The sequence below is a fragment of the Epinephelus fuscoguttatus genome, linkage group LG7 (assembly GCF_011397635.1).
Source record: "Epinephelus fuscoguttatus linkage group LG7, E.fuscoguttatus.final_Chr_v1".
In the NCBI taxonomy this organism is placed as follows: domain Eukaryota; kingdom Metazoa; phylum Chordata; class Actinopteri; order Perciformes; family Serranidae; genus Epinephelus; species Epinephelus fuscoguttatus.
The window spans coordinates 35853442-35881390 of record NC_064758.1 but is presented as its reverse complement, the minus strand read 5'-3'; the positions used below and the strand labels follow the sequence as shown (position 1 = coordinate 35881390).

The 27949-nt window shown below is 40.8% G+C and overlaps 2 protein-coding genes across 3 annotated transcripts in view; one reads left to right on the top strand and one right to left on the bottom strand.

Annotated features, from left to right (window-relative positions):
• The window catches only part of si:dkey-70p6.1 (uncharacterized protein LOC570575 homolog), a 28711-nt gene extending 24098 nt beyond the window's left edge, over nt 1–4613 (top strand). For both annotated transcript variants that reach the window (XM_049581212.1, XM_049581211.1), the window contains exons 6-7: nt 533–670; nt 2233–4613. In XM_049581212.1, coding sequence (XP_049437169.1) covers nt 533–670; nt 2233–2772 — 678 coding nt within the window. In that variant the 3' untranslated portion in view covers nt 2773–4613. The remainder of the gene's footprint in view (nt 1–532; nt 671–2232) is intronic.
• A 1105-nt stretch (nt 4614–5718) lies between these two features.
• Nucleotides 5719–27850, bottom strand: uckl1a (uridine-cytidine kinase 1-like 1a). Its single transcript, XM_049581206.1, has 15 exons — nt 27755–27850; nt 21680–21867; nt 21362–21468; nt 16673–16843; nt 16298–16369; nt 15980–16169; nt 15807–15868; nt 13419–13435; nt 13127–13225; nt 12950–13043; nt 10750–10812; nt 10526–10648; nt 10170–10277; nt 9780–9936; nt 5719–9090 (listed from the first exon to the last, which is right to left on the bottom strand). The coding sequence occupies exons 1-15, from the start codon at nt 27841–27843 to the stop codon at nt 9011–9013; spliced, it is 1620 nt and encodes a 539-aa protein (XP_049437163.1). The 5' UTR covers nt 27844–27850; the 3' UTR covers nt 5719–9010.
• Nucleotides 27851–27949: the final 99 nt, after the last annotated feature.

Below are 27949 nucleotides of genomic sequence, written 5' to 3'. Positions count from 1 at the left end.
TATTTCTGCTCTCAGCAGTGTCACCTCCTCCATATGTTCGCAGCAGCAGGAGTGTAGGCAGACTGTGCTGTTACTGTGGGCATAAAGGCTTTGTGCTCCCCTCCAGGTGACAGTGGGAGACCATTTGCTGCCCTGCATGAGGTCAGCGAGGTCGCGCTATCTGCTGTGACCTGAGTTCAGTAACACGCACAGTTCACAGGCTTACATGTGTACGCTGTCTGCTTGCAGGGCTGTTGGCCACTGATGTTCTTGTGGATGACGCAACATGTTGAAATTGAGTCATCCAGAACATAAGCACATGGTTCCTCACGTTAGCTCGACCTTCCAGGGAAAATCTGTTTAATACCGTATGAAATCAATCTAATACATGTCTAATGCCTGCTCTGTGCTACAACATGTCTGCATGCTTAAAGAGGTTAATTTGTCTTTTATGAACTCAGTCAGTTTTTTAAAAGCAGCTTTAATATTCACAAATACTTAAAGAAGATGAACATGTGACAGGTTCTGCCCCAATTTGTTGTTCTGTTGACAGGAAGTGATGTTTATGGGCAACGGAGAGCAGTACATCTGGAAGCCTCCAGAGGATGAGGACATGCTCATGCACCAAAATAAAGCCCTGGGACCGCTGGGTGCTCACACAGTGGAGAATATACAACCGTCTGCTGCTGTGGTGAGTGAGGACTCTTTGGTCTCTGCATCAGCCTGGTTTATTAGTTAAATTACTGCGCTGACGCTTCCTGTTCTCAATGTTCCCCTTTAATGTACAATTAAGGAGCTTTAATATTAGATTGACTGATTTACAGTTTCCGTATTCTGTGTCTGTTATATCACCATTAAACAGATGTAACCCAGACCAGGTTTGTGTCACTCATGCACACTGTTACCAGTGCATTTGATCAAAGCACATGTTTACAGTAAGACTAAATTTTCGATGATCTTTTAAACACCAAGAAGTTTTAAAAGTGAACATTTTCTGAGGGTATTTCGAAATCCTCACAGAAATATTCTGCAAAATAAAGACATGTTTTTAACTTGCTCTCCAAGTTGCAACTCTATTTCATAATTCAAGCAAAGATAGCAGAAAATGACATGTTTTTGCAGTATTTGAATGATGTGACTCATAATTTTAAAGTTTCATTATCATTTTTTCATTTTCTTGTGTCATGAAACGTACAAGGAGGCATTCACCTATAAAGGTAACAACGTGGGAAAAGCAGACAGAATATTTAAAAAGGTTAAAGAAATAATTTGATGTTTTGGAATACATGCTTATTCACTTTGCAGTTGAACATGTCTGTCTGGTGAGTATGAATTAGCTTAGCTTAGCATAAAGACTGGAAACAGGGGGAAACTGCTAGCCTGGCTCTGTCCAAAGTGAACAAAATCCACCTACCAGTACTTCTTAAACATTATACCTTGTCTGTTTAATCTGTACAAAAACCAAAGTGTTACAAGGGTTTATGTGTCAAACAATTTCTTGGCGGGATGTACTGACTTCCTTGTGTCTACAACAACATGCAACTTGCACTTGACCCCCTGAAAACCACAACTTGTCATTTTTTCAACATATCCTCCCGCTACATTTCTTATCATCAATTACAAAAATTCACATACAATACTTCATGCGATACACAACAAAATAGCGCCCTACGAACGATGTTACGTATTTAACATTTAAAGTTAGTTTGGTTTGGGCAAAGATACATGGTGACGATGTACCTTACCTTAACTCAAAGTTTGTTTCACACAGTCCCAAACAACAGTCTCCTCTTGTAACGTCACCCCGACCTGCCTCCCTACTTGGACTTTTGGTCTTTATACTACTTCCTTCTTTACCCTCGATCATCACGCAGGTTAAACAAGAAGTACTGTCTCATGATTACATGGGTTATATACCAATTATGTTGCATTACTTTTCGGAGGTATACGAACAAACAGTGCATGAGTACAGTCTGCGTTTTTACACTTTGGTTTTCGTAGGGATTAAACAAATGAGTGAGCTTTAGAGTGCCTGGTACTGCAGATAGATTTTGTTAGCTTTAAACAAAACCAGGCTAACTATTTCCCCGTTTCCAGTCTTTATGCTAAGCTAAGCTAACTGGCTGCTGGCTCCAGATTTATATTTAACGTACAGACTTGACAGAGGTTTTGATATTCTTGTCAAATAAAGTTAGTTAATGAGCACACTTCCTTTCAAGTCCATGACCTCAGTGTGGTGTTGTTTGACCGCAGGTGGCTGAGATGTACTCGAAGGTGTGTAAACCAGGAAAGAAGAAGAGAGCTGTGCCGGGGTCTCCCCCAGCCAATCCTGGCTTCCGGACCTTGGGTCGCGGTGACCGTGACCGAGACCGGGACGGGGGGTTTAGTGTAGTGGTAAAACCCCAGACATGGGCCCTTCAAGAGGGCAAAGCAGTCGGAGGGCCCCTCGACGACCACTGCTACGAGTCCATCGGGACAGAGGAGTGCGATCTGGCGTATGAGAACATGGAAGGCGGAGGCGCCTGGAAGCGAGAACGGCCCCCCAACACATGTGCCACCCTGCGGCCGAGGAGGAAGAAAGCCCAGCAGCCCTTGCAGCAGCAGCAGCCCCCTCCCCCGCCGCCGACGCAGCAGACCCCCAAGTTACAGCACCTGCCCGCCAAAGCCTTGCTGCTGCCGGGGGAGAACCTGTATGAGAGCATCGGCGACCTGAAGCAGGGCTCGGCCACCTCCAGTACCACCACCATCTTCACTTTCAACGACGGCATGGAGATGTACGTAACAGGGCTCTGAGACGGCGGCTGCACTGTGACCCCTATCCTTCCAACACAAGGAGCTGAGCTAACACCACAAGGAGTGACGGCTGAGCCCCTGTCATGCTCACCCACACATACTGTTTACATTGAAGTCATAACATCACGCCTCTCACAGGCTCTCGAGGCCTTGGGGCAATAATGTTGATCTGTTATGACCTGGGCTGAACACAAAGTCCAATCTATAAACCTTAAAAGGAATCCAAAGGTAGTGAATAATAAATGAGCACAAGACCATCGCAGAGCAATCTGTAGGTAACAGTAGCACTTCTATTTTACTGATAAATATGTGCAAAGCACAAAAAGAGTAAAAAGCCTAAATTCTTCCTCAATTCTAGCGGGTAAAAAAGTCCTAGTGGGACTTCACACAGCATTGTGTGAAATCTTTTGGTAGCACTTATCATGAGCAGGCCTTCCCTGTAGTTGGTCAAGATGTGATTCAGGACGGAATTTAAATGATATAAAGGAACGAATTACTAATCAAAATACTTGAAAGCTCAGGGACCAAGAGAAACAATTATGAGAGTATTATTAAAAAAGAATTGCACACATTTTGCATTCCTCCTAAAAAGCTTCGACTAATTTAGACCATCATCATGTTTAAAAACCGACCGGATACTTCCCTCCGTCATGTTTTGTTTCATCTGACATGGACTGAACACTGTCTCCACTGCCGTCTGTAAATGAAGTGTTTTACTTTGTTGATCCTGTTTCTGCACTTTGCCTGCTACAAGTTGCATGCTTAAAAAAAGTGGATAAAAAAATACAAACAAAAAATCAAGCACTGTCATGTGGTACCTCTATATGAATGTTTTCTTTTCTATTGTCGTTGGTTGTTTATTTATTTTTAGTGTGTTGCTTTATTTCTCTGTAGAGCACAAAGCCAGTTAGATTAAGGATGTGTTTGGCTCAGTGGGACTCTGTGCAGCGGAGAGGAGAGTTAATTTTCTCTCGCCACACACACACGGTACAGATGAAACAAAAGAGAACTGCTCGAGTCCTAAAGGTGGAGACAGTCCGCTCAACCCCCCCGCCTTCACACACACACACACACACACACACGCGCGCACGCACACACACATATACACGCCTCCCTCTCTGCTCAGTCCTCACTCACGTCTGTGGACCGTTCATCTACATAGTCCCTGCCTTGTGGTCATATGAATCTGCTTGGGTTTCACCATAGTGCAGCTTGGAAAGCTACAGTAGAACTGATGTGTATTAGCAAACGTCATGTCCCATCATCACTCCATCGATGAACTCCTCTCTCTGTTATCAGTGTGAAAAATATTGCAGAAATGACAAAAATGTGAAGCAAACGAAGCGGCAGAGCATCACCCCCCGAAGATAACAGAAATTTACACCTGAATCCTGGACAGTAACGACGATCTCATTTGACCAAATATCCCCAGCAAACAATGTGATTATACTGTATGTTGATGCAATGTGTATGTACATTACAAAAGAGAAAGAATAATAAATATATCATCAGTGTCAAGAAATCTATCTTTTTCTATTATGTTTAATTGTGTTTTTGGAATGACTTATCTTGTGACACAAAAACTGCGAAAAACAGCTGCAATGTAAATTCTTCAGTGTAATTCTGTTTGTTGTTTTTGAAGCCATGAAGCTACGGTGTGTTCTTGGAAAAGCCAACAGCTAAGTTAAATGTGGCAGCTAATGTTGTGTGTTTGCTATTCAGACTACAGGGTCTTGTACTCGACAAAGCGTGTAATTAAGTGCTAAAGTGCAAAAGATTGTAATGTTTTATATCAAGATTACTATTCATGAAATGTCAGTCAAGTTTATACTTTTGTAATAAAGTGGCACTTTAAAAAAAAAGATGTTTTATCTCATAGTGTCAGTTATTAAAAAGTGAAAGACAGTGGAATTCGCTGAGTGACGTTGAAGACGACCTTCTTTATAAACGACTAAATATCACCAAGAGTTCATTTTGCTCTCGACAGATGGATCAAAGACTCTCTTTTAATTTAAACCTTTACTTCTGATCTCTAAAGCTGCCTGTAGATTCACGTCTTCAGCTCGTATCAAAGAAAAATCTTTACATACCTATGCACTGATAATCTCAGGGTCAAATTAAGATCTAAAAATGTGTTTCATATATTATTTTATATGCTTGTTTCCTTTGTCCCTTGCTTCTTTTGTGTACAACCTTACAACCTCATTTCACATGGAGTGTGACGTGCACGTGTGTCTGAGTAGCCTTTTTCCCCCTCATCTGTGTGAATGTGTGTGTGCACGTGCACGTGTGCCAGAGTAGTGGGGTCTGCGTCTGAGTAGCTGTGGAGGGGTGGTAGTGGTGGTGGTCGGGGGGGGGGGGAGAGAGGAGGAAAAAAAAAAATAGGTCACCCCTTAAAACAAAAAGCTTGCAGTCAACATCGCAACCGTCTGCTGAATTTTCATTGGCGGGCTTGTCTCCATGGTAACAGGTTAACCTTGAGGCAGTAGTCACATGGGCGAGCGAGTCTTCTGCTGTCTTGGAGAATACAGTGTGCGTCGTATGACATCCGTGATCACAGTGTCACCCGCTCGGTGAGGCACTATCACACGGGGGGGAGAGAAAAAAAAGAAAAACAGCCCAAAACAAACGTGTAGGAGTGGAGAGATGCTGTAGGTGTGAAGATGATACAACATTCACAGCTTATGTGATGTGTTAATCTCACTATGAGGAGTATGAATGGCTGAATAAACACATGAATGAGACTTGCCAGATTCATTGAAGGTACATGACGAGTGAAAAGACACCAGGATCAGACAGATAATACTGAGCGTGAGGTCACAAACCAGCTGGGGGAATCACTATTATCACCAGCGGATCACGAGGTGTGCTCGTTGTCTGGAGTAAACTGTGTGAACACAACGGGGGGAGGGAAAACGGCGAGGCTCCAGGTTTTTATTGCTCATTTTGTAGCCCTGAAATCACATTAATACCATTATCTCATGTTTGTCACTGAGCTTTACAACACTGTACACACATCAACCAGTAAAATCATGAATAAAAAGAACGTTTCCAAGACTGTAAACCTGCCATTCATGACACCAGATATCCTTATTTTAACTTGTGTAAATGAAGTATTTCAGGTGAGTCTGTGTGCATTCTTCTATACTGTAAAGACAGTTATTTCTCACAGAGACACACTATAAATCACAGAGAGAAGCTAAATGTGAACTATACTGACCCCCTCAGGCTTTAAAGTGCATCACACTGTGGAGCCGAGTGGCCCGTATCTGAACCCTGAGAGTCAGAGGACCGTGGAAAATACTCAGGAGTGAGCCTGTGACCCTCCGTGACCTCGCTCTGATGATCTGATCCACAGCTGGACGATCAACGCAGACACATAAACATGTCCAGTAGAAGTAGAAAGAGGCAGTGAGGACAGAAAACTGAATTAAATCTCCAACATGTTTTCTTTTACCCTGAATTTAAGATTTATTATACACTTCTGTAGGCATTTTATTGTGAATGTGTAAACCTACAAGATTAAGATTTGTGGTACATGTTAAATATAAAATCTCTACTCTACTGTAGATGTGCATTTATCACATATAGGCTATAAAAATGTCTTATTAGAGCAAAGTATGAGTGAATTTATACCAGAGAATATTCTTGAACCAGTTGCACCAGCTGATCATGAATTAAATCTAAGCCTAGTTATAATTAGCCGCGTTTTTTTTCCCTCAAATGGATTAACATAATTGAGTCACAGGGTTTTGGGGTCAGATTTTAGGAAAAATGAAACCAAGCGGTTTAACAACACAGGCCTACTTGACAATGTAGAATACACTCAAGTCAGTTAAGTTAGCATAATCACATATTTACTACTGCCAACTGCCAGGTGAAACTGTGGCAGAGCTAACCGAACCAACTGACAAGGCATTAGCTTGCTAAATTGGGTCCATGTCATTGGTCTGACAGCCCGTTGGTCCGACATCCTATTAGTCCGACATCCCGTTGTTCCGATATGTGATTATACTAGGCTATACTGTGTTTGTGTACCATAGAGGATCAGCAAACGCAACAAAAGTAGGCTACTGGTTGAGATACAAGTGTCATAGTGAGGAGAGAATGAAACACCATAACCTCCTGTTATTAACTCTGGGGTCCAGGTTGTGTGGGGAGCTCTCCGCAGTGCTGAACGGCTCCCAGCAGGTGTATTTCTGCCTTGATGGTGCGCCGCGACCGGCTCTGGGTCAGCTGGGAAAGGCTTGAGGCAAAGCAGGCTCACAGCTTATGTGTTTGCCACTTTCTTTTTCATTTTAATCCACACCGTGATCTTTTCCTGACCCTAACCAAGTGGTTTTTGTGCCTAAACCTAACCAGACCTTAACCACAGGGCATCATGATGATTTCGGAACAACAGGACTTTGGAACAATGGGTTTAATATGGTCGGAACAATGGGCTGTCGGACCAATGGGCAGTTCCCGCTAAATTACCCACAGTACAGTTCAAAATGTAGATTACACTAGAGTCAGTTGGGTTAGCATAATTGGATACTCACACCTGCTCACTGCCAGGTGAAACCTATGGGTGAAACTATAGCAGAGCTAACTGAACCAACTGAAAAAGCTAATGTTAGCTTGCTAATAGGAGTCGTTTAAATAAAGAGTGAAAAGTTCATTTTATTGGTCGACACATCAGACCTGACATTACTGCTGATGTAAACTACTCACAGTACAGCTCAAAATGAAGATTACACTAAAGCCAGTTGGGTTAGCATAATCAGACATTTCCTACTGCTAACTGCCAGGTAAAACTGTAGCAGATATAACTGAGATAACTGTGAACGCTACCGTTAGCTTGCTAATATGAGCCAGTTAGATAAAGCTTAAATAGTTAATGGTGTTTGGTCAAAATGTCTCACCTAACACTTAATTATTAAAATACTGCTTGATAATGATGAAAACTGAAGATTTTAATTTACTTTTCCCAAAATTACCCTGAGTACAGCTCAAAATATGATTATAGCAGTTGGGTTAGCATAATCGGATGTTGACTACTGCTAACTGCCAGGTGTAACAGTAGCAGAGCTAAATGAACCAACTGACATAGTTAACGTTAGCTTGCTAATATGAGCTGTTTAGATAAAGAGTAAAAAGGTAATGGTTTGTGGTTTATACGTTAGACCTGACATTAAAATGCTGTTTAATAATGATGTAAACTGCGGATTTTAATTACTACATTTCAAAATGGAAATTACACTTAAGTCAGTTGGGTGCTAATTGCCTGGTGAAATTGTCGCAGAGCTAACTAAACCAACTGACAAAGGTAATGTTAGCTTGCTAATATGAACAGTTTATATAAAAAGTACAGAGTTGATCGTTTGGTCGACATGTCTTACGTGACACTTGATGAATAAACTGTTGTTTAGAAATAATGCAAACTGAAGATTTAAAATTACTTTTCACAAAATTACCCACAGCGCACTTAAAATGTAGATTACACAGTCAGTTAGGGTTAGCTTAAATGGATATGTCCCACTCAGCTAATTCTAAACTGCATGAATAGCCTAGGCTACTAACTCTTAAACACATATTTCACACAGTTGTTGGCCTGCTAATGTTAAACTAAGGGTCAACATACCAGTAGTAAACATTAGCTGCTAAATATCAGCACATTAGCACTGTCATTGTGAGCACGTTAGCATGTTGGTGTTAGCGTTTAGCTCAAAGCTTCAGAGAGGCAGTGGCATAGCTGTAAACTCTTGTTTGGTAAAGTGTATTACAGCTTTAAGTGACTTTCTGTTTACATTGCACAATGTTACAGATGCTAGTGAGCAACCGATTTACATATAAAGTCCTTAGTAGTTAAGGTATAATGGTGAAACCCAATTTAGTTTGAAACTACTTAGAAATTACTGTGAGCGGATTCATGAACAGCTGGTGCAATCCTGGATAAAATCATTATATAATAACACTGTTATTGCATTGTTGTACCTTAAAAGTAATGGCACCGTTTCAGCTCTGTCACCCATCCATATGAAAATTATGAACACTCAGTTGTAAATACAACAGAATATCCTACCTGCATACAACCTGACCAACAGTCATGTGTTGTATAAGAGTACAAAAGTTCATGTAAAGTACACAAAGTGATTTTTATGTTTTTTGCTGGTCTGTGTCTGAGGAGGATGCACAATAACGAGAGTTTTCAAGTAGTGTTTGTATTTTCTTTCACAGTGGCTCACAGATGTGTGTGTCAGTATGACGGCTGGTCCTGGTCGTCATCACTCCAGCTGTCGGACCCGTCTGTCCCAAAGTACCGGTCCCCAAAGTCCCCTGAAAACACACGACAGTGGACCCAGAGCTGCTGTGTATCAGCGGGTTAGAAAATAATGAAAAAACAGCATGAAAGCACAGTAAAACTAAATGGCTGCAAAGGTTGGAAGACTTGGAAATAAGCACTCAGTGATCGTTTTCGTAAATGATGAAACTGTGTTTGATCCACAAACAGAGAGACTAATTAATTGGTGTAACATAACACACACTGAATATTCATCCTAATGTTGCAAGTAATGTTTCATTATATAATTGTATGTCATTATTTATGTTTACAGACGACAGTTTGGCCTATCCAATATGCATATTGTGTAGTTTAGTTACAGTGCTAATCGAGAGCATTGCTCGCTCCAGATCTGAAGTGACACAAGCATAAAATTAGAATCTACTGGGACATGAAATGAAATCTGTCAACTTGAAACACAAAGGTTTATTATCTTTTATCTGCTGCAAAGACCGTGGACATTTTTATCTTGTGCATGAAAGCAAAAACCATGCACACTGAGGCCGGGGTTGTGTGCTAAAAACAACTCATGAAGTAGAAGTTATAGTTTTGTACGTCATCTGTCATTCCAATTTAAGTTCTCCAGAGGTTTAGAGACTTAAAAAAGGCGAACAAGTTCTACTTGGACAAAATGTGTGACACATGCCTTAACAGAATGAGGGAGTGTGTGCATGTAATGGCTTACCAATACCAGGAATTACATGTAACAAATCATCCAGACTCTTGTCCACAGCCGTGGTGATGATTTTGACCTTCGGGAAGGCGTAGGCCACAGAGTGCACCCCAAGCTCCGCCATCAACAGCGACACCAACACAATCTTTTCTTCCTGCACCTCATGATCCTGCTCAGCCACACACATCACAGCAACAACTGTCAGCGCCTGATCATCATCACAGGGTTAAGTGGAAAGCAAGGGAAGGAAATATCTGACACTTTACTTTGCAGAAATAACGCTAATCTAATCTCAGCAGGACAAAAATAAACTTCCAATCAATAACCACACACGTGAGTAATAAAACACATGTGACCGGCCAAGAGGAGAGGGGAAGAATAATGATGTTAATATCCACCCACCAACAGGACTCGCACTGCCATCATGGCAGCTGCGCCGGTGGAGACTGTGCTGTCCATTAGGATGACATGATCTTCGCTGATGTCTTTGGGCAGACGCAGGTAATGCAGCTGGCGAGGCCAGAGAGGAGGAGACAGGTTACCATGGTTACGAAAGCAGGAAGGGTAGTTACCACGGAGACACACATCATGTGGAAGAAAGAGGAAAAAAAAAAAACAAAAACAATCAAAACATTTGATGATGATTTGATGAGATTTCTGTGACATTATCTTATCATGTAAAGTTTAAAAAGATGACGCACGTGTCAAAGATACTGACATGAGGAGCGTTTGGTACCAAAATTACTTATTTTATCTACCTCTGGTTCGCCTGAGTCAAGGTTGGTCTGGATGAGGATCTTGCCGATGCGGACGTCCTTGCACACGGCCCTCAGGGCGGGCTCCATGGTCTCTCCTGCCCGCAGGACCGACACACCGGTGATCTGTGGAGACGAGGCAGTGGAGCAGGTTGTGATGACAGAAGCCCTGCGGACACACTCGACTGGAAGTTAACAAGACCTTGTAAAACAAGAGCATCACTCACCCCTTTGCCGTTGTAACTGCGGCCCTCGTACTCATGGCCCTGTGGAGTCTGAACTACACACGACTGATAGAAGATACAAAGAAATCTATTTATATTACACAACTCCCACAGCTGCAGATACAAATTTAACTATTTATGCATGTTTTTGTGTGTATATAAAGAACTTTATCTTGTTAATGTGAAGCATTTCTGTGTATATAAACCATATTACTGTCTTTGGCACACTCGCCATAAACAGTGTACACTTAAAGCTACAGCTGGTAACTTTTATGAAAATAACCATTTGTCATATTTGCTGAAACTGTTACTACATCCACACAGTATTACAGCATGGTCACACACATTAACATAGGCCAGGCCTATTCAATTGGCAGCCCACAGGCCACATCCGGCCAAGAAGTACCTCTGAGTGGCCCAGCTAGGGATGAGTACCCAGACCCGCTATTAAATGGCCCTGGGGCAAAATGATGACACACGGTTGTATTAATAAGCTCCCATGTTATCAGCTCCTTTATCATTACTTTTTTAAAGTTTTGGTTTCATTAATCATCACACTGCAGCCTCTCTCCTGCTGTCTGCACGTCGGGCTGACCTCCTCCACACACTCTCTCTCACACACTCTCTCACACACTCACACACACACACACACACACACACACACACACACACACACACCACAGAGTTAAGTCAGAGAACAGTACAGAGGCGGCGGTGCAGATGAAGTAAAGATAACTCGAAGATTAGCTGACGCCAACTACGCTTGTTACTAAGTAGGTGCAACAAAACCTTTGCCAGTTAGAAGACAATACTTTATCAATGCATGTGTTCAGCATATAGACAGATATATTTATTTTCATTCTGCAGTCTGTCATCGACTGCCGTTATGTTTAACACAAGCACAGCGTGGTAGCAGGGCTGATAGCAAACTGTTAAACACAAACTGTTTGTGTGCTATGATTTTTTTTCACAGATTATCTGTCCCATGAACTACTGCGTGGATGAGAGTGATGCATGGGTCAGGGTTTTATAAAACCTGCAATGACCCAGCCCCTTATGAGGGCTACTCTGTCCCGCCCAAATCACAAACATATGCATTTATCAAGGAACCGAACCCAACCCACAAACTGGAGATTAGAAGTTTCTGCTAATGACCATCACATACACCAATTTGCTGTTGGCTTTTTGTATGTCATTTCCAGTCAGTGTCACAATTTAAATGTGTGTTTTATTCAGGAAGAAAAGGGGAAGAAAGGGTGGAAGGTGGACTATTGTGCAATGCTTCTATAAGTTATTAATAACTGACTCAGAATGCTGCTTTGACACTAAATGGCCCACCCACCCAAAACCTGCAATACTTTCTTACAAGTTTAACTGAACCACCTGACCCACAGGTTGTGGGTCGCCCCATGCATCACTAGTAGGTGTAGTGAGAGTTTCAGCAAATAGACAAAAGGTTATTTTTTATAAAAAAGTTACCAACCACAGCTTTAACTTTAACACCAACAATATTCCACAGACATTTGTATGATAGTTTGTAGAAATCCGGTGATTTTGGGAATCAACTTGCAGAGACCTGAACTTTGCTCAAGACACCACATCACAGGCAGCGTGCGGGCACCTTTATTTCCTGTCAGGTACGTTGTTGTGAGCTGTAACTGTTTTGAAAACTCTTTGTTGTTGGTACATTCAAACTATGACAACTGACATGTCAGAGCCGGCTGCTTGAGGCTTTGTCTTTAGAAACACTTGAGAGAAACAATAAGTAAACATGGATACGGGGAAAAAGATAACTTGAAGATGTTGAGTCTTGGGGCGGTGAGCTGGAGTTTGAAGTTTTCAAAATAGTCTCAGCTTCGTTGTCATGCGACAAACACTGCGACAAACCCGTAATTATAATAACAGCCAGGGTGTCATTATTGTAATTATCTCAAGCAAGTTTCATGTCTCTGCAAGTTGATTTTCAAACTGATGGCTGTCTGGGAGGGAGTATGCAAACCACACAGATTACAGAATAGGGTGAACCAAAACAGTAAAACTATGGCAAGGTGTAAAACCAAAACAAAAATACACAGACGTGAGGGGAACTGCAGATGACAGGTGATAACTCTCTGTTGGATTATCACAACACCTTTCACGTAACAGTAGTCCTGAGTAAATATTAATTAAAGCCACTTTAACATTCACTTTACAGTCTACCCACCTGAGACGGTAGAAACGTTAGTGCATGTTCTATGAGGAGCCGCATTAATCTCTTTGAATAGAAGATAAACTCATCTCGACTGGTTTCTTTATTCCTGCGTTACGGAAAGAGAAAAGGTTTCATTGTATGAACTGTTACAGAGACTCAATGCCGTATTAATTGAGCACAGGTGGATACCTGATGATGGTGTGCAGGCCTTTGACCTGCGGCGTGCTCTCTAACACGCTGAGCGTCTGAGGCAGCGGCTGAGTCTGCTGAGCGGAGGCCAGGAGCGCCCTGAGAGGGAGGAGAGGTTGTTAGGATCACAAGGTTTTACTGTGTTATTGTGTCTCGAGCTATCATTAAGACCAAGTCACTAAATGCAGAACGACAGACACACAGAAAGAACTCAGTCGGTATATGACACTGACACAAAATCTCCAGTCACAATAAAACACAGAAGGTAAAATCGAAATACATTGCAGCGTACCTGACACTGAGCTCACGCTGCATTAAGAGAGGGTAAGAGAAAGACAGTAAAGAAAGTGAGAAGCCCCAAAACCATTAACTCCTGCTGATGATGTAAATCTTTAAAATCTAGTAACAATTATATGGTTTCATTTTTAAAAAGGCTTCATAGTTTCCCCATTCAGCTGGGCACTGTAGCTTTTCCTAAACTTATTTCAATGTCGTCGTCATCATCATGGTTTTCATATGTTTCCATAAGGTACTGACTATGCTATTATTTCAATATATGCAAACAAAAGTGCTGCTGATTTTATTTGTAGTTTTCAATATAAAACTGGGTGAAATGATTTCAGTGTGCGTGTCATCACATCTTAATGACACAGTGATAATACTGATATCTACAATCACTATCAGTGTGACATTAAATCTTCATACTGTTTCACCTCTAATTGGTATTCAATAAAATACTGCAGCACCCATCCTTAAAGAAGCAACAGACAGCATTTTTGCCTATATATATCATTATGAAAATAATGTGGGTTGCACAGGGTAGTATACACAGTAAAATCAGACTATCAGCGTTTACATAGGTTACTTAGTGACTTTGCAATAAGCCTCTGCCACCGGGAACGAATTTTCGCGGAAAAAAATCTGCTTTACGGCAGGAAATGCGTCATGTATTGCCAAACTGGTCGGTCAGCTAATCAGGGACTGGAGCTGGTCCTTATGAGGAAATGGCCGTGGCATGAGACAGTTGAGTCAGGAGCACAATGGCAGACGGACAAAGTTTGGAGATAAGTGAAAAACGGCCTCCCAAAAGAAAACGAGCTAATCTGTCTGAGGAGGCGAGGATGCACAAAAAGGAGAGTGATAAAAGAAGAGGAAAAACAAGAGTAAACCTCAGTCAGGCGTTCAAGAGATGGAGGGAGCTCCGTGACCAAAGAGGCTTCAGAACCGACGTCCAGCTAGCTTTCTTTCTAATGGATCAGTAAATAACATGGCTAAACGTTAGCTAGACGAGAGAGGACTGTACTGCACTGGCTGCTAGTTCATTCCTAGCTGGCCAGCATCGCAAATCGCCAGTTGTAACATTTGAATGTTTTAGTAGTGAGTATGTGCGTGTGAGAATGTATAGTGAGCCGGTGACTGTTGAAAAATAACTCTGCTGTGCGTCAGGTTCCATTCCCCTGTCGGGAGTTATTTTTCAACAGTCACCAGCTCACTATACATTAGCCCCTACGTGTCTACTGTTGTTTGAACTGATACTGTACACATTGGTATCATTTACTGTGAGCTGTTTGTACTGGCACTGTGCATTCTGGTATAATTATTTGCATTACTATTTGTTTTTTTCTTCAGATAAATCTGATAATTGTTGCTCGGTCTCTTTACTCATTTATTTAGTAGAATGTCCACACACCTTCTCATTCTACATACACATAGAGGTATACTGGTGGCTTTACAGCCTACATTTTATTGATTATCTCTGATCCCCACAGTCAATTTGGTCTTTGCGACAGTGCGAGCAACACCGTTGACGCTAGGTGGCGCCGAGCTAAAAAAAACCCGAATCCTATCTGTTGCCTCTTTAATAATAATGATGATCATTATATTTGTATGATTAAAAAATTGTGTTAAATTATTTCTTATTGAGGTGTTCAAAGAAGTCTTTTAAACTGTATGTTCCATTTAAATAAACTAAACTAAACTAAACTAAACTTTGTTTTCCAAAGTGATAGTCTGAAAGTTTGTGATTAGAAATTCTGATTTAATAATTAGAGTAAGCAGGTTAGTGTGCAAGCAGGTCCCTGCAGTTATCACACACTTAAAGTTGATGTTTTTAAGCCATTTTCAAGGTGTTTTTTTAACTAAATTTAAGAATAACTTTTGGACAAATCATCTTTGTCACATTCTATCATTGCAGGTTAGTATAAAGCTAACTAGTATATATGTGGCCTTATTCAGAGGCAGGTTTTACGTAGGAAAATGGTTATTACTGAGTTAGGTTCATTTAAATTTTGCCAACATGTAAGTGCAAGTATAAAGTAAAAAAACAATATCAGGTTCAGTGCTAGGTTTAAAGATTATAAGCAGCATAAATGTGGATGTTAATGAAGAAAAGCTTGACTAATTTCATAGAAAAGAAATTAAAAGATGGTAAATGTAATTAGATAAAACATTTTTGTGGCAGTTAGGACTTCACACATTCACATTTAATGACTAGTTAATGGTTTTTAAGGTGCAATATTTCTAAAAAATAAATTTTAGAACATTTTTAAACTTTTCAAGGACCTGCAGACCTCCTGTATGTACAAGTATCTGGGACTCTCTCTTTCTGTCTGTATGTTACAGCTTTCAGACACATGGTGGCGCCACCCTCCTATCAACAATAAGTGTTCTGCCTACTCACCTCCTCCAGCTGGCTGTGAACATGCTGCACTATCAGATCAATAGCCACCATATTCCCACCACCTGAGAGGGGAAAACAAGGACATGTTGTTGGTACGTTCTCTGCAGTCAACAGTGCGTCTGAATGTTGTGGTTAAGTGTTTCTCCAGCAGAGAGGAAGTCCCACTGTCTCACCTCTCGGCACAACAATATCAGCCAGCCTCATGGTCGGCTCAATGTACTGCTCAAAGGCCGGCTTCACAAACTTGTTGTATTGCTTGATGACGCCTTCAATGTCTCGCCCGCGCTCTGTGATGTCCCTGCGCAGCCGGCGGACCAGCCGAATGTCTGAGTCTGTGTCCACAAAGATTTTCATATCCAGGAGCTGCAGGTAGGGAGAGCAAACACAGTCAGACACTTCAGCAAAAGCAGCTGCTCAAACAACAATAATACCTGCTGGTGATTGCTTTACTTCACTCAAGAATTCTTCAAAAAGAAAACATATTGCCTTACCTGAAGAAGCTCTTTGTCCGCAAAAGACATAATTCCCTCAAATATGATTACACTGGCACCGTACACATTTTTCTGCACAAAGAGAAAACCAACAGTCTTCAAAGCTGCTTCATCAACAGCCAGTTCAGCTGTTTTCAGATTAAAGCAGCAGGATGTCACGCTGGGAAACATCTTTTAAAAATAACAATATTTTATTTAAGTCTAGAATATATTTTATGGCTTTAAAAATCAATCCACAGGGAAACTCAACATCTCATCACTGCGTTCAACGTCTCTTCTTTCCAGAATTACAGGATACATGTTAAATCTTTAAACAGCCCAAGTCTTTGAGGAAATCATCACTGAGGAGTTTCCAGCAGAAATGAGACACCTCACCCAGTCTTTCTGTCGTCTGTGTGTGGTGAAATCATACACCGGGATCTTCACACTCTTGCCCTGCTTCAGCTTTCGCAGGGTGGCAACCAGCAGCTCAAAGTCAAACGCCCCCGGATGATCAAAGTTGTAGTCGTTACTTGCTGCCAGAGTCTGTTCCTCTGGGGTTAAAACCTGTAAAACACAGCAGGCGTACAGGACGTTACTGATGAAGCCTGTTTGGAGATTTTAAATATTCAACTTGTTTATTCAATGATAATATCATCAGCATTCACATGTTTGTACAGTCAATATGAAGCTAAAGCTGGATGTTTAGCTTAGCTTAACAGAAAGAATCAGAGGGAAACAGCTAGTCTGGCTCCGTCCATACAATACACTGTATAATGGACGAAGTTCTGTGGACTCTTGTTTTGAAGCCTTGAGTTTGGCCGTCACCAAGTTGTTTCTTTCCCTTGATTATGTGTAACCTTGAGTCTTAACAACATTTTCACTGGTGGGTTATATAAAAATTAACTCCCCATACAGTCGACCTAAACTGTTTTTGTACTAGGCTGTAAACGTGTTTATTTCTGCTGTAATGTTGACCATCTTAACATGCGGGTCTGTGGGGACTGACTTGCTTTTGCCGTCACCCATTGGTTGCCCCCGCCATCTTGATTTTTGGAGGTGAAGTGACCATATTTAGGCAAGACACTGGCACTGCGGAGTGAGGAGTGAATCTGACTGAGAAGATGAGGACACTTTTGGCAGACAGCCTGTCACTCAAAGCTGCCTGCCCATAATTATGTGTAACTTTAAGCCTAACTAAATATAAACAGGTGATTTATGTAAAAACAATCGCTCCCTGTACAGTTGTCATGAATGCTGAAATAAGCTATAGAGACCAAAACTGGTTTTGTACTAGGCTGTAAACATGTTTATTTCTGCTGTCAATTCAGGCATTTTAACATGGAGGTCTTTGGGTATTGACTCGCTTTTGGAGCCAGCCTCAAGTGGTCACTCAAGGAACTGCAGTTATTGGCACTTGTGCATCAGCTTCATTTTTCAGCCCTGGAAGTTGCTGCTTGGTCCACAGGTTAAAAAAATAAAAGTAAATCTACCTACCAGCACTTCTAAAGCTCACTGATTAACAAGCTATATACGAACTAAAATGTCAACACAAGTTATGTTGTAACTACTTCTACTACTAGTTGCATGGACCACTATCTTCTCACCCAGTTCTCTATTTCTCTGCAAGACAGTAAATAAGCATATTTTCCCAAATGTCAAATTACTCCTTTAAAGGTATACTATGCAGGACTTACTGTTTGTAAACCGTATCGCCAGCGAAATTGAAACCATAGATTCAATATTGTTCACTATGTTTGTGCTTTTTGGGCGCTGTGTCCGCAATTTTAGTAGCTTCCTCTTGCATGCATGCTGTTTATGGTCTGGCACCTGGTTGCTACCTTTTTATAAAGTCCCAACCTCATCTGTGCGCTGTGGCTATAAACATCCTGAACACAACTAAAGAAGAAAATAAGAATCTCTTCAGATAAATACACAACGACGCACCTCTAGTGGTGACTGAAGAGGATTACTTCTGTATGAGTCTAAAGATAAATTCTGCATACTATACCTTTAAGGACCAAAAAAAAAAATCTTTCCACTAAACATCAATAACAATAAAGCTCTCTGCTCACCCTCTCTTCCCTCACAGCCTTCGAGTTAATTTGTTCATAGGCTGTCTTTTTTTGTAGATTCCATTTCCATTTATCATGCCGTCTGTTAAACAATTCGGCTGATGAGCAGTTCTCTATACAACATTTGATGATGCTCTTTAATTATGGATAACTGGGCAGGATGACAATCGCTGGATGTATCGTAGGTTTTATATTTGATGTCATTGTACATTGTTTTATTGGAGCTCCTGTGGGGGATATTTAGCATTGTCTTAAAAAAAAAAACTGTTACATGTATTTATTGAGTTTTATGTTCAAGCTGGTGTTCTGCATTTTAGGAGGGGAAAAATCCCCTTGTGGACAATAAAGTTTAAGTTGAAGTTAAATTGAGGCTTTTATGTCCTGTCATAGTGATAGATGCAGCATAAAGAAAAGTGCAGCAAGATCTTCCCCTTTCAGGTGTGAGCTGAGAGAAAATCAATCTATCATAAGTGATATTAAAGTGTTATTTTTTTTTTTACTAAGTGAAAGTTTTGTCCTTTTCAACACAGTTGTTACGACAGGGCACAAAGGTAATAATAGTGCTTTCACTGTAAAGCACAAATTTGTTCCCCCTTTATCCTGATCTGCAGGTACATGCTGAGTTTTTATTGGTTCCCTGCATGAACAAAACATCGACATTGTAATTCACAGGCTGTAATCTACAACAGGTTATTAACTCGAACTGTGACAGCAGCGCAGGATAAAGAGCTCTTTGAGGTTGTGACTGAAGGTGTATTTCAATTCATGTAAAACTACAAGGGCACTCAGAGAACGCAGACCTCCACCAAGGTTGATCGTCTTTTATGATATGTAAATCTACAACTGCAACCATTTTATATGTCTGGATACATTTCCAAAAGTAGTAGAATGATGTCAAATATGGTTTTGTCTTTTTGAAGCTTCATCATCTCAGCTGTGCATTTATTACGTGCTACTGAATTGGAAACATTTTACATATGCAGCATTTGTGAAAAGCAGAAAACACTTTATTAGTATGTACAAATTGCCTCTATGAAACAACGTCATGAACAGCTTGTTATCAAAGACAACTGAGTCCACTTTAAGTGACTACGTCTGGCAGAGTTTATTGAAGACGATTCACATTTGAATGTGAGTGAGAGTATCATTAGTTGCATGACGTGATTGTTTATGTTTCCATTGCCACACCTTAGTTTGAAAGGAAAGCGTTGTCACAGTTGTACCTGTTCTCCCTGTTCTCTGACGACTGCTGTCTGTATGAAGTTTGAGCAGCTACATGTGTAGGCGACCTCAAAGGATGACTGGCACCTGTGAGTGAGGAGTCATCGTATTTCTACAGTTGGCTTTGTTTTGTCACTATTCACTATTTACTACCATCTATTGGATTTTAAGATTTCGCCAAGGCCAGATGCCCTTTCTTGTATTTTTCAATCTCAACCCTATCTACTGATGTTACTGTGTCTAGGTGACTAATGGAGACAGCATTTTTTTAAAACTGGTTCAGTATTGTGTGACAGGGCTACAGCAGGGAGCTGCACAACAGGCTGCAATGTAACCACTCTCGGCATTCGTGCACCGTGAAATTATGTCCACTAAAAGGGCTTGTTTTTGCCACTGACAGGCTCAGATTATTATTGTAAGTGTCTGACAACATTATGGAAAGGATCCCTACAGAGACAGACCTTTCTGATTAAGAGTAAGCCCCTAAAAATCACCATTGGCAAACCCACCAGACCCCATTTAAATAAACAGTTATTTTAGCGTATGCACCCCCCACATATTTTAACATCTAACTGGGTGAATTAAAGGTTTATCTTAACCAATGTGGAGTTAGTGATTGTTGGAACAGTGAAAAGACAAACCAGGATGGCTTTTGAATTAAGTGTGTTTTAAGATGATAAAATATTGTTTATTTAAATGGAGTCTGGTGGGTTTGGCGATAGAAATTTTGGGGCTGTTTCTGGTTTAGCAAAAAGAATGTTACTCTTTCACAAAGGTCTGTCTCTGTAGGGATCCTTTCCTCAGCCACTCTTTCCTGTGGGGTCCCTCAAGGCTCCATCTTAGGCCCTATTCTCTTTTTATTGTACATGCTTATTCTTGGCCATATTATTAAAAAACAGAACACCTCCTTCCACTCCTATGCTGACAACACACAGCTGTATCGCCCTCTTAAGTCTAACCACAAGTCCAGTGTTGCCAGTCTCATTAATTACCTCGAGGACATGAAGAACTGGATGGCATAGAACTTCCCTCAGCTGAGGGCAAATAAGAAGTTGTCCTCTTTGGCCCCACCGGCTCCATCAAAGGAATTTCTGACCAGCTCGGCAGCCTTTCTACCTACTGTATGTAAAACCCCATGTGTCTCTAAATGTGTGAGCTATGTACCTGACAGTTATGTCACCTCCTATGTATGCGTTTTTAGCATTTTATTCCTTTTGTACAGCACTTTGGTAAGAGTTGAGTTCCATAACGTTTTCAGACACTTGTGATATCAATCTGAGCCTATCAGTGGAAAAAACAAGCTCTTTTGGTGGATGATTGGCTTTGCATTGCCCGTTAAAATTACATTGTAACCGCCGCATCCAGCCGCTGCTGGCTGCAGTGCTCTCACTCAACACTGGACCAATTTCAAAAATTGTTGTTCCCATTAGACATAAAAACATGGAAAAATAGTATCCAGGTTGAAAAATACCGAAGCTGCCCTCTAACGAAAGTGAAAAATAATTTGTGCATTTGCCCTGTGACTTGAATCCCCTCTAAAATTTAATAGGCTCTTCCTCGGCCCATGCAACACCCTTCCACCAAGTTTCATGAAAATCAGGCCAGTAGTTTTTCTGTAATTCTGCTGAGAGACAAAAAAAAACAACTGAAATCATAACCTCCTTGGCGGAGGTAATAATAAAATGCTTCACCCAAAGACGATAATTTCTTCCCACAATGAACCAGCAGATAATTGGTAACAGCCAAATAAAATAAGACAAAAACAGACTAAGATGCATGAACCTCTCACCTTGTAGAAAGAATCCATAGACAACAGCACAACCCACGGCACATCCAGAGCCTCAATGATCTTATTGGCCACGGTGGTCTTCCCTGAGGCGCTGCCCCCACACAACCCTGCAGATCCACACAGCATTTCAATGGCCCATTATGTGTGTTTTTCAGAGTGTGTCTAATGTTGTCTGGCGGTATGCATGTGTGATAGCAGTAAAGTGTTTATGGGTATAAGGGGACAGAAAAGGACAGGTTCTGCAGCTCAAAGCCACAATTTTGGCACGAAGGTGGTGAAAGAAGAAAGGAGTGAGAACATCATCAGCGAGCGTCATACCAATGACAAAGGCCTCTTTTGACTGCGCTCCGTGTTCATCATACCAGGGCGGTCTGCCGGCTGTGTAGATGGTGCGGGTGCCCGTGCGGAGCAGAGGAGGCTCAGTTTTACTCAGTGAGGTAGTGCTCTTCCTGCGAGGGGCCCCAGCAGGGGGCAGGAGCCGGTCCAACGAGTCCTCCCCACTCCCACTGCAAAACAACACACAGCGGGGCAGGTTACAGCCTGAACACACACAGTGTACACAGTCAGAGCATTACACTGTGTGAGGGATCAAATAACTGCCACACTCACACATTAAAAACACAGTGTAGATACAAGATGAAAGAATCACATAAGAGATCTGGTGAAATGTACTTTTTGTATGCTGCCAGATCTCTTTTATCATTTCTGATATCTTTGATGATAGTCTGACAACACATAACGATATATTTTGTAAACAAAACCCAGGTCTTATAATACAGGAGTGTAATGCAAGGGCATATGTTTCCTCTCAACATTTGGTTGGACACATGTGAAATGGAGGGTTTGGGGTCCCTCGCCAGAAAATTTTGAGCATCAAACACTGAATTTCTTGCTTTATGGTTCATTTTCATTCACCAATTTAGGATGTAAATGTCTTAAATATTGTCAAAATAAAAGTCCTCTGCTACTTTCATGTTTTTATTTTACACTTATTACATTCCAATCCAGGCGCCAAAATAAATGTCGACACTCTACATTTCTGCAAACTACAGATATGTACATTTGCACTCAACAACACTGTGGTCAGACTCTGAAAAGCTGGTTCACGCTTTCATTTCCAGTAAACTGTATTACTGTAATGCACTTTTTGCTGGACTGACAAAGCAAACATTAAATAAACTCCAGCTTATTCAGAATGCAGCAGCCACAGTTATGACGAAAACTAAAAGGTCTGACCACATAAATCCTATTTCATCTAATCTTTACTGGCTTTTAAATACTTCTTATTGTTTTTAAATGTTTTAATGGTTTAGCTCCTTCCTATGTTGCTGACATGCTCACAGAGCATAGAGAACGCTTAGATCATCTAATAAAGGTCAACTCATTGTACCTAAAATCAATTCTCAATCAGCTCATGGTGCTTTTAGTCATTATGGTCTCACTCTCTGGAATTCTCTTCCACATGAACTACAGTCTGCTACAAGTGTTCTCTTTAAACAGCAAACTAAAAGCATATTTTTTCACAAGCTTTTGTTAGGTTTTTAAGTGTATTTTCATTTGTTTTTAGGGATTAGTATCATTATTATTCCTATTATCTCCCCTTCTTAAGAATATTGATAATACCTTCTTATTTTGTTTGCTTTCATCATGTCCTGCTTGTTTTTATGTAATACTTTATTATCTTCATGTCTGGTGTGTATCTCACGCACACCGAGTTTCTGCTTGTCGTATGAAATGTGCTATATAAATAAAGCCAACTTGACTGTGGTTAATGTAGGGTTATGTTTAGGCACAAATATCACGTGGTTATGGGTAGAAAGGTGTTATATTTAGGTTTAATATACTCAGATTTTGTGCCACAATAATGCCTGGAAATGCCGCCGACATCTCACTAAAAAACAGTTTTGTTGCTTGTTGGTCTTGAACATTAGTCTGCAGCTTAGCAGCCGTCTCACCATCCACCATCCCCTCCACCTCCCGACTACAAATTCAGCTCATGTAACTGATATCAGCACTACGACACTTTAGAAACTCTGATATATGTATAAAATGTACAAATGTAATGTTTACATGGTTTGCAGAATCGTTTAGTGCCGTCATTTCCTTCTGGCGATTGGGCATTCACTTTAAAAAACTTCCCTGCGTTTCTGAATTAACCAGATTATTATCTCAGAATTTGGAGAAAAGTTTTGATGGAAAAAATCTGCTTGTTTTTCTGAATTAATGAGATAATAATCTTGCTAATTTAAATAAACAGCATTTTTTCTCAAGTGAATGTATTGTGCTTCCATATTATACAACACTAAATGTGTACTAAAAGTACTAAACACTGAGTATGATGAACTTAAAAAGGGTTTGACAAATAATTCTAACTCAAGGTCCACTTACTGTATCAAGCTTTAAACCACTTTAAACCACAGTCTTCATCAGAGCTTCCTCACTGTATCGCTACTATACTAAGCAAACTCCATCCGCTGATGAAGGCCGTGAGATTTGATTAAAAGATCCAGAAAAACCTCTGAAATGGACCTTGATTTAAAAATATCTTGTCAGATGATGTTTTTTCTCCAAACTACTGAAACTGCAGACTGATATGAGGTCATGAGTGGCACATGTCAAGCTTTGATTTAGATTTTAAACAGATATAAAGAGGACAAATAACTGCAGTGAAGTACAGAACAGAGCTCAAACAATTAGTTGATTCATCAGTAGGTCAAATGAGAGAAAAAATAATCAGCAACTCTTATTTCATGTGTGTAGAGTACATTTAAGCAAGAAAAGTATTTGAAAGAAGTATTTGCATATTTCTGTCTGAACTAAAGTGCTGAGGTGCAGTTTCAAATATGCCAAAACCTGCGGTGCAAGAAGAAAACATGTCACACAAACACATTGTTGAGTGACTGTTTATGAGTTTCCCTCTGAGCAGTGGGCGGCGTCCACATGCTTAAATACACATCTGAGGTACGTTTGGCATTTCTGTTTCATGACCCTTTATACTACATTTCAGAGGGAAATATTTTATTTGTATAATTATATTTAAACCAACAAACAGTGTATACAATTTGACCATAAACAATTATATGTTATAATAAGCGATTCCTCGTTTACGTCGAACATTTCGTGGGTTCAGCTCCTCAAATGTGGCAGTTTAGGTTTTTTACTTGTCTTAAATTACAGTAAACTGAATAGTTTAGGGGTTTGAACTGTTTGACAGACAAAGCAAAGCATTGTGAAGGTGTCACTTTGTGTGTTTTCTCATGTTTTACAAACCAAACGATCAGTGGCTAAATCAAGAAAATAATCAGCAGATGAATCCACGACAAAATAATCATTAGTTGCAGCCTTACATAAAACTGTTAAGAATTAGCTCCACCACAACCAAGAGCAAAATGCTGCCTAAACTTAAACGATCTAATGTACTAGTGTGTATGCAGACACACATACTGTATCCTCAGACATATTTTATACATCCACAAGGGCTATTTCATTTTAGTTTTGATTCGGTCAGTACATTTACCTGATAAAACTCACATTTTCATGCGGTACCATAACTTGTGATGAAGTGTTTTTACACTGTGGCATTGGTACTTTCCTTGAGTAACAGATCTGAGAACTTCTTCCACCACTGCCTTATTGCCACTCTTTGATACTCTAACCAACAAATCATAGTTTAAACCCCTGTAATTACGATTAGGCTCTCACACAACTGTTTACTATGGAATGAGTAAAAGTCCGCCAAGCTGTTGCGTCACAATCTGCTGCCAGATTGAGGCACTCCCGCGTTCCCACAGGCAGTAATTAGAAATTAAATTAGTGATTCTGTTTGCTTCCTACTGTACGTGATGCACAACTACATACTGTACGTGCACACAAACTGAGGAGAGACTACAGGCAACCCACTGTGACTGAGCACAAACAAAACACACTAAAATCCCTGCAAACTAACCTACATCCTGCACTTCCTCTGACCTCTCAACAACCCCTTTTTAGAGACTATATTTATAACCCACACACACTTACACAGTGTGCTTGTGAGCTCTGTGAGGATGAAAACTAGTATCCCGTCTGCGCTGAGAGAAAACAACAACACAAAGAGATCTTACCTGCGGTCAGACCTCAGGGACCAGCAGCCAGAGATTCTGGCTCCTGCACAGTCCAGCAGAGTCATATCTGCCTCAGACGACAACTTCCTACCCTCCAGCTCGCCTGTCGCCGTGGTAACGCTGACCAAAAGTTGTAGACGTGCGTAAATTACAGGTTTGTTTCTACTCTGCTTTTACTGCATGCATCAACACATCTGTGTCTGCGGAGGATAAACAATCATATGAAAAATCAGACTTCTTCTTCAGTGCTGATGTCCATGTGTCCTCCTTCCTCTCTGTGGGTGTGTGAGAGACACTAAGAGGATCACTGTAACTCTGAGGGCAAAGAGCTGCTTGGCTGGTATTAATAGAGGCACCTGTAAGCAAAGGCAGGACGAGACGTTCGCTTTCAGCTGATCCTTCCTCTTAGTTAACTCATCAGATCTCTATAGATCTCTACAACACCAGAGAAACAGCCACACTGAAATACACTTTAAAGACAAATGTATTTGGCCACACCTGATAATGACTGAATTCAGGTGTTTCAATGAGACCCGTTGCCACAGGTATATAAAACCAAGCACCTTGCCATGCAGTCTCCATTTGCAAACACTTGCAATAAGATGGTTCATGAACTTTCATTCCTGCTGGATACACAGTCAACTGTAAGTGATATTATTAGAAAGTAAAAGCGTTCAGGAACAACAACAACTCAGCCACAAAGTGGAAGACCAAGTAAAATCACAGAGCAGGGTCAAAAACCAAACCAAAACCAAACGCAACCAACTCAACCAAATGCAATATTAAAGTGTCTCTAAAGATGCAATATGATAACATCACACTGGCAGGAGCACTTTTACTTTTGAGAATTTATGTACATATGTTAAGATTTTGAATTAAGGACTTTGACTTCGGCAGTAGCTCAGTCCACAGGGACCTGGGCTGGGAGCCAGAGGGTTACCGGCCAAAGTGATGTCTGGACCCAATATGGAGTGGGCACTGGTAGCTAGAGAGGTGCCAGTTCATCTCTGAGGAACTGCCGAAGCACCCTATGGCACCAAACACCCAACTGCTCAGGGCGCCTGTCCATGAGCAGCTCCCTCGCTCTGACATCTTTCCATTTAATGCATGTATAGGTCCTGTTTGTGCATGTGTGTATTTCAGGCCTGTGTGTATGACAACAGAGTGAAAAGGTTAATGGAATAAAATGGAAGTTTTTATTGGACTTAATCATTTGTAGCCCACACAAGACAATCTACAAATGTGTACCATGATCCACAATAAACATGACTTTTTACATTTGAGCTGTGTGAAGTCAAATCCACAAAAATACAGCGTGATTTGCAAATGCGCATAACTTACTCTGTAAACACATACTTAAATTTCACATAAAAATGTTACAGGTTTTACAAATGTAAAGAGTTTCGCCATAGCAAATACACGTGAGGTCATATTTACGCATTTGTGGATTGCCTCCTGTGACTTCTTTCCCATTTGTTTGCATAATTTTGTTCAATTCTTACTGCAACAAATCTGTAGGAAATACAACCCACAAATGTCAAGTATAGTCATTGTAATGTAATGTATCTAACTTTATTATTTGTATCTGCAGTTTGCAGTGGTGGTGGAAGGTAACGAAGGTAGTGAAGCACATTTACTTCATTACTTCATAGATGGTACACATTTGTAGATTGTCTTGTGTGGGTTACAAATAATAAAGCCCCCACACAGACTGGGAAATATGTTTAACAGAAGGTTAAGAGGGAGAGGAATCCCATTCTTATATATAGTTTAGGAGTGTTGCATGCTTTTGGACATATTTTTTTAAGGTCACTCTATATTAGAAAACTGGAACATAACAATAATGTTGAAAAAAAAAACCCTGTGTGTCAAAAACTGCCTTGTTAAAGTATAACTTCAAGTATATTTCAGGGATATTCCAGAGGTTTCTCATGAGTGAGCCTGTGACGCAGGACTGATGTCAACATGCAGCTCACCTACTTCTGAAGAGATTCATGCTTCCAGCGCATTTGATGAAGCTACAGCCTCCATTCAAACTCTACACTGAACATATCATTAATATATACCAACAGACAGGGCTTTTAATTTAATAATATTAATATTAAAGACGATACACGTCTGTTTCTGCTGTGTGAGGAGGAGGAGGAAGAGGAAGAGGAGGAGGAGGAGGAGAGGGGGAGTCAGTGTGGTTAGCGTTACATGACCGGATCAGCACTCAATATAAACTTAAAATCACATTTTGACACAAAGAATTCAAACACAGGTAGAAAATACTGATAGCATGGTGTACCTGTCCGAGCGGGACGACATTATTCTCCCGCACTCCGTTTCCATGGGGATCCTGCGACCTCCGAGCCGACGTCGGCTGTTTAAAGCCATGGATGGATTCTTCTTTACGGTGCTGTGGGATTATGGGAAATGTAGTTCGTCATCACGTGCTCCCTCGCAGCTGCTCTCTCAAGGGGAACGAACACAACCCTGACCT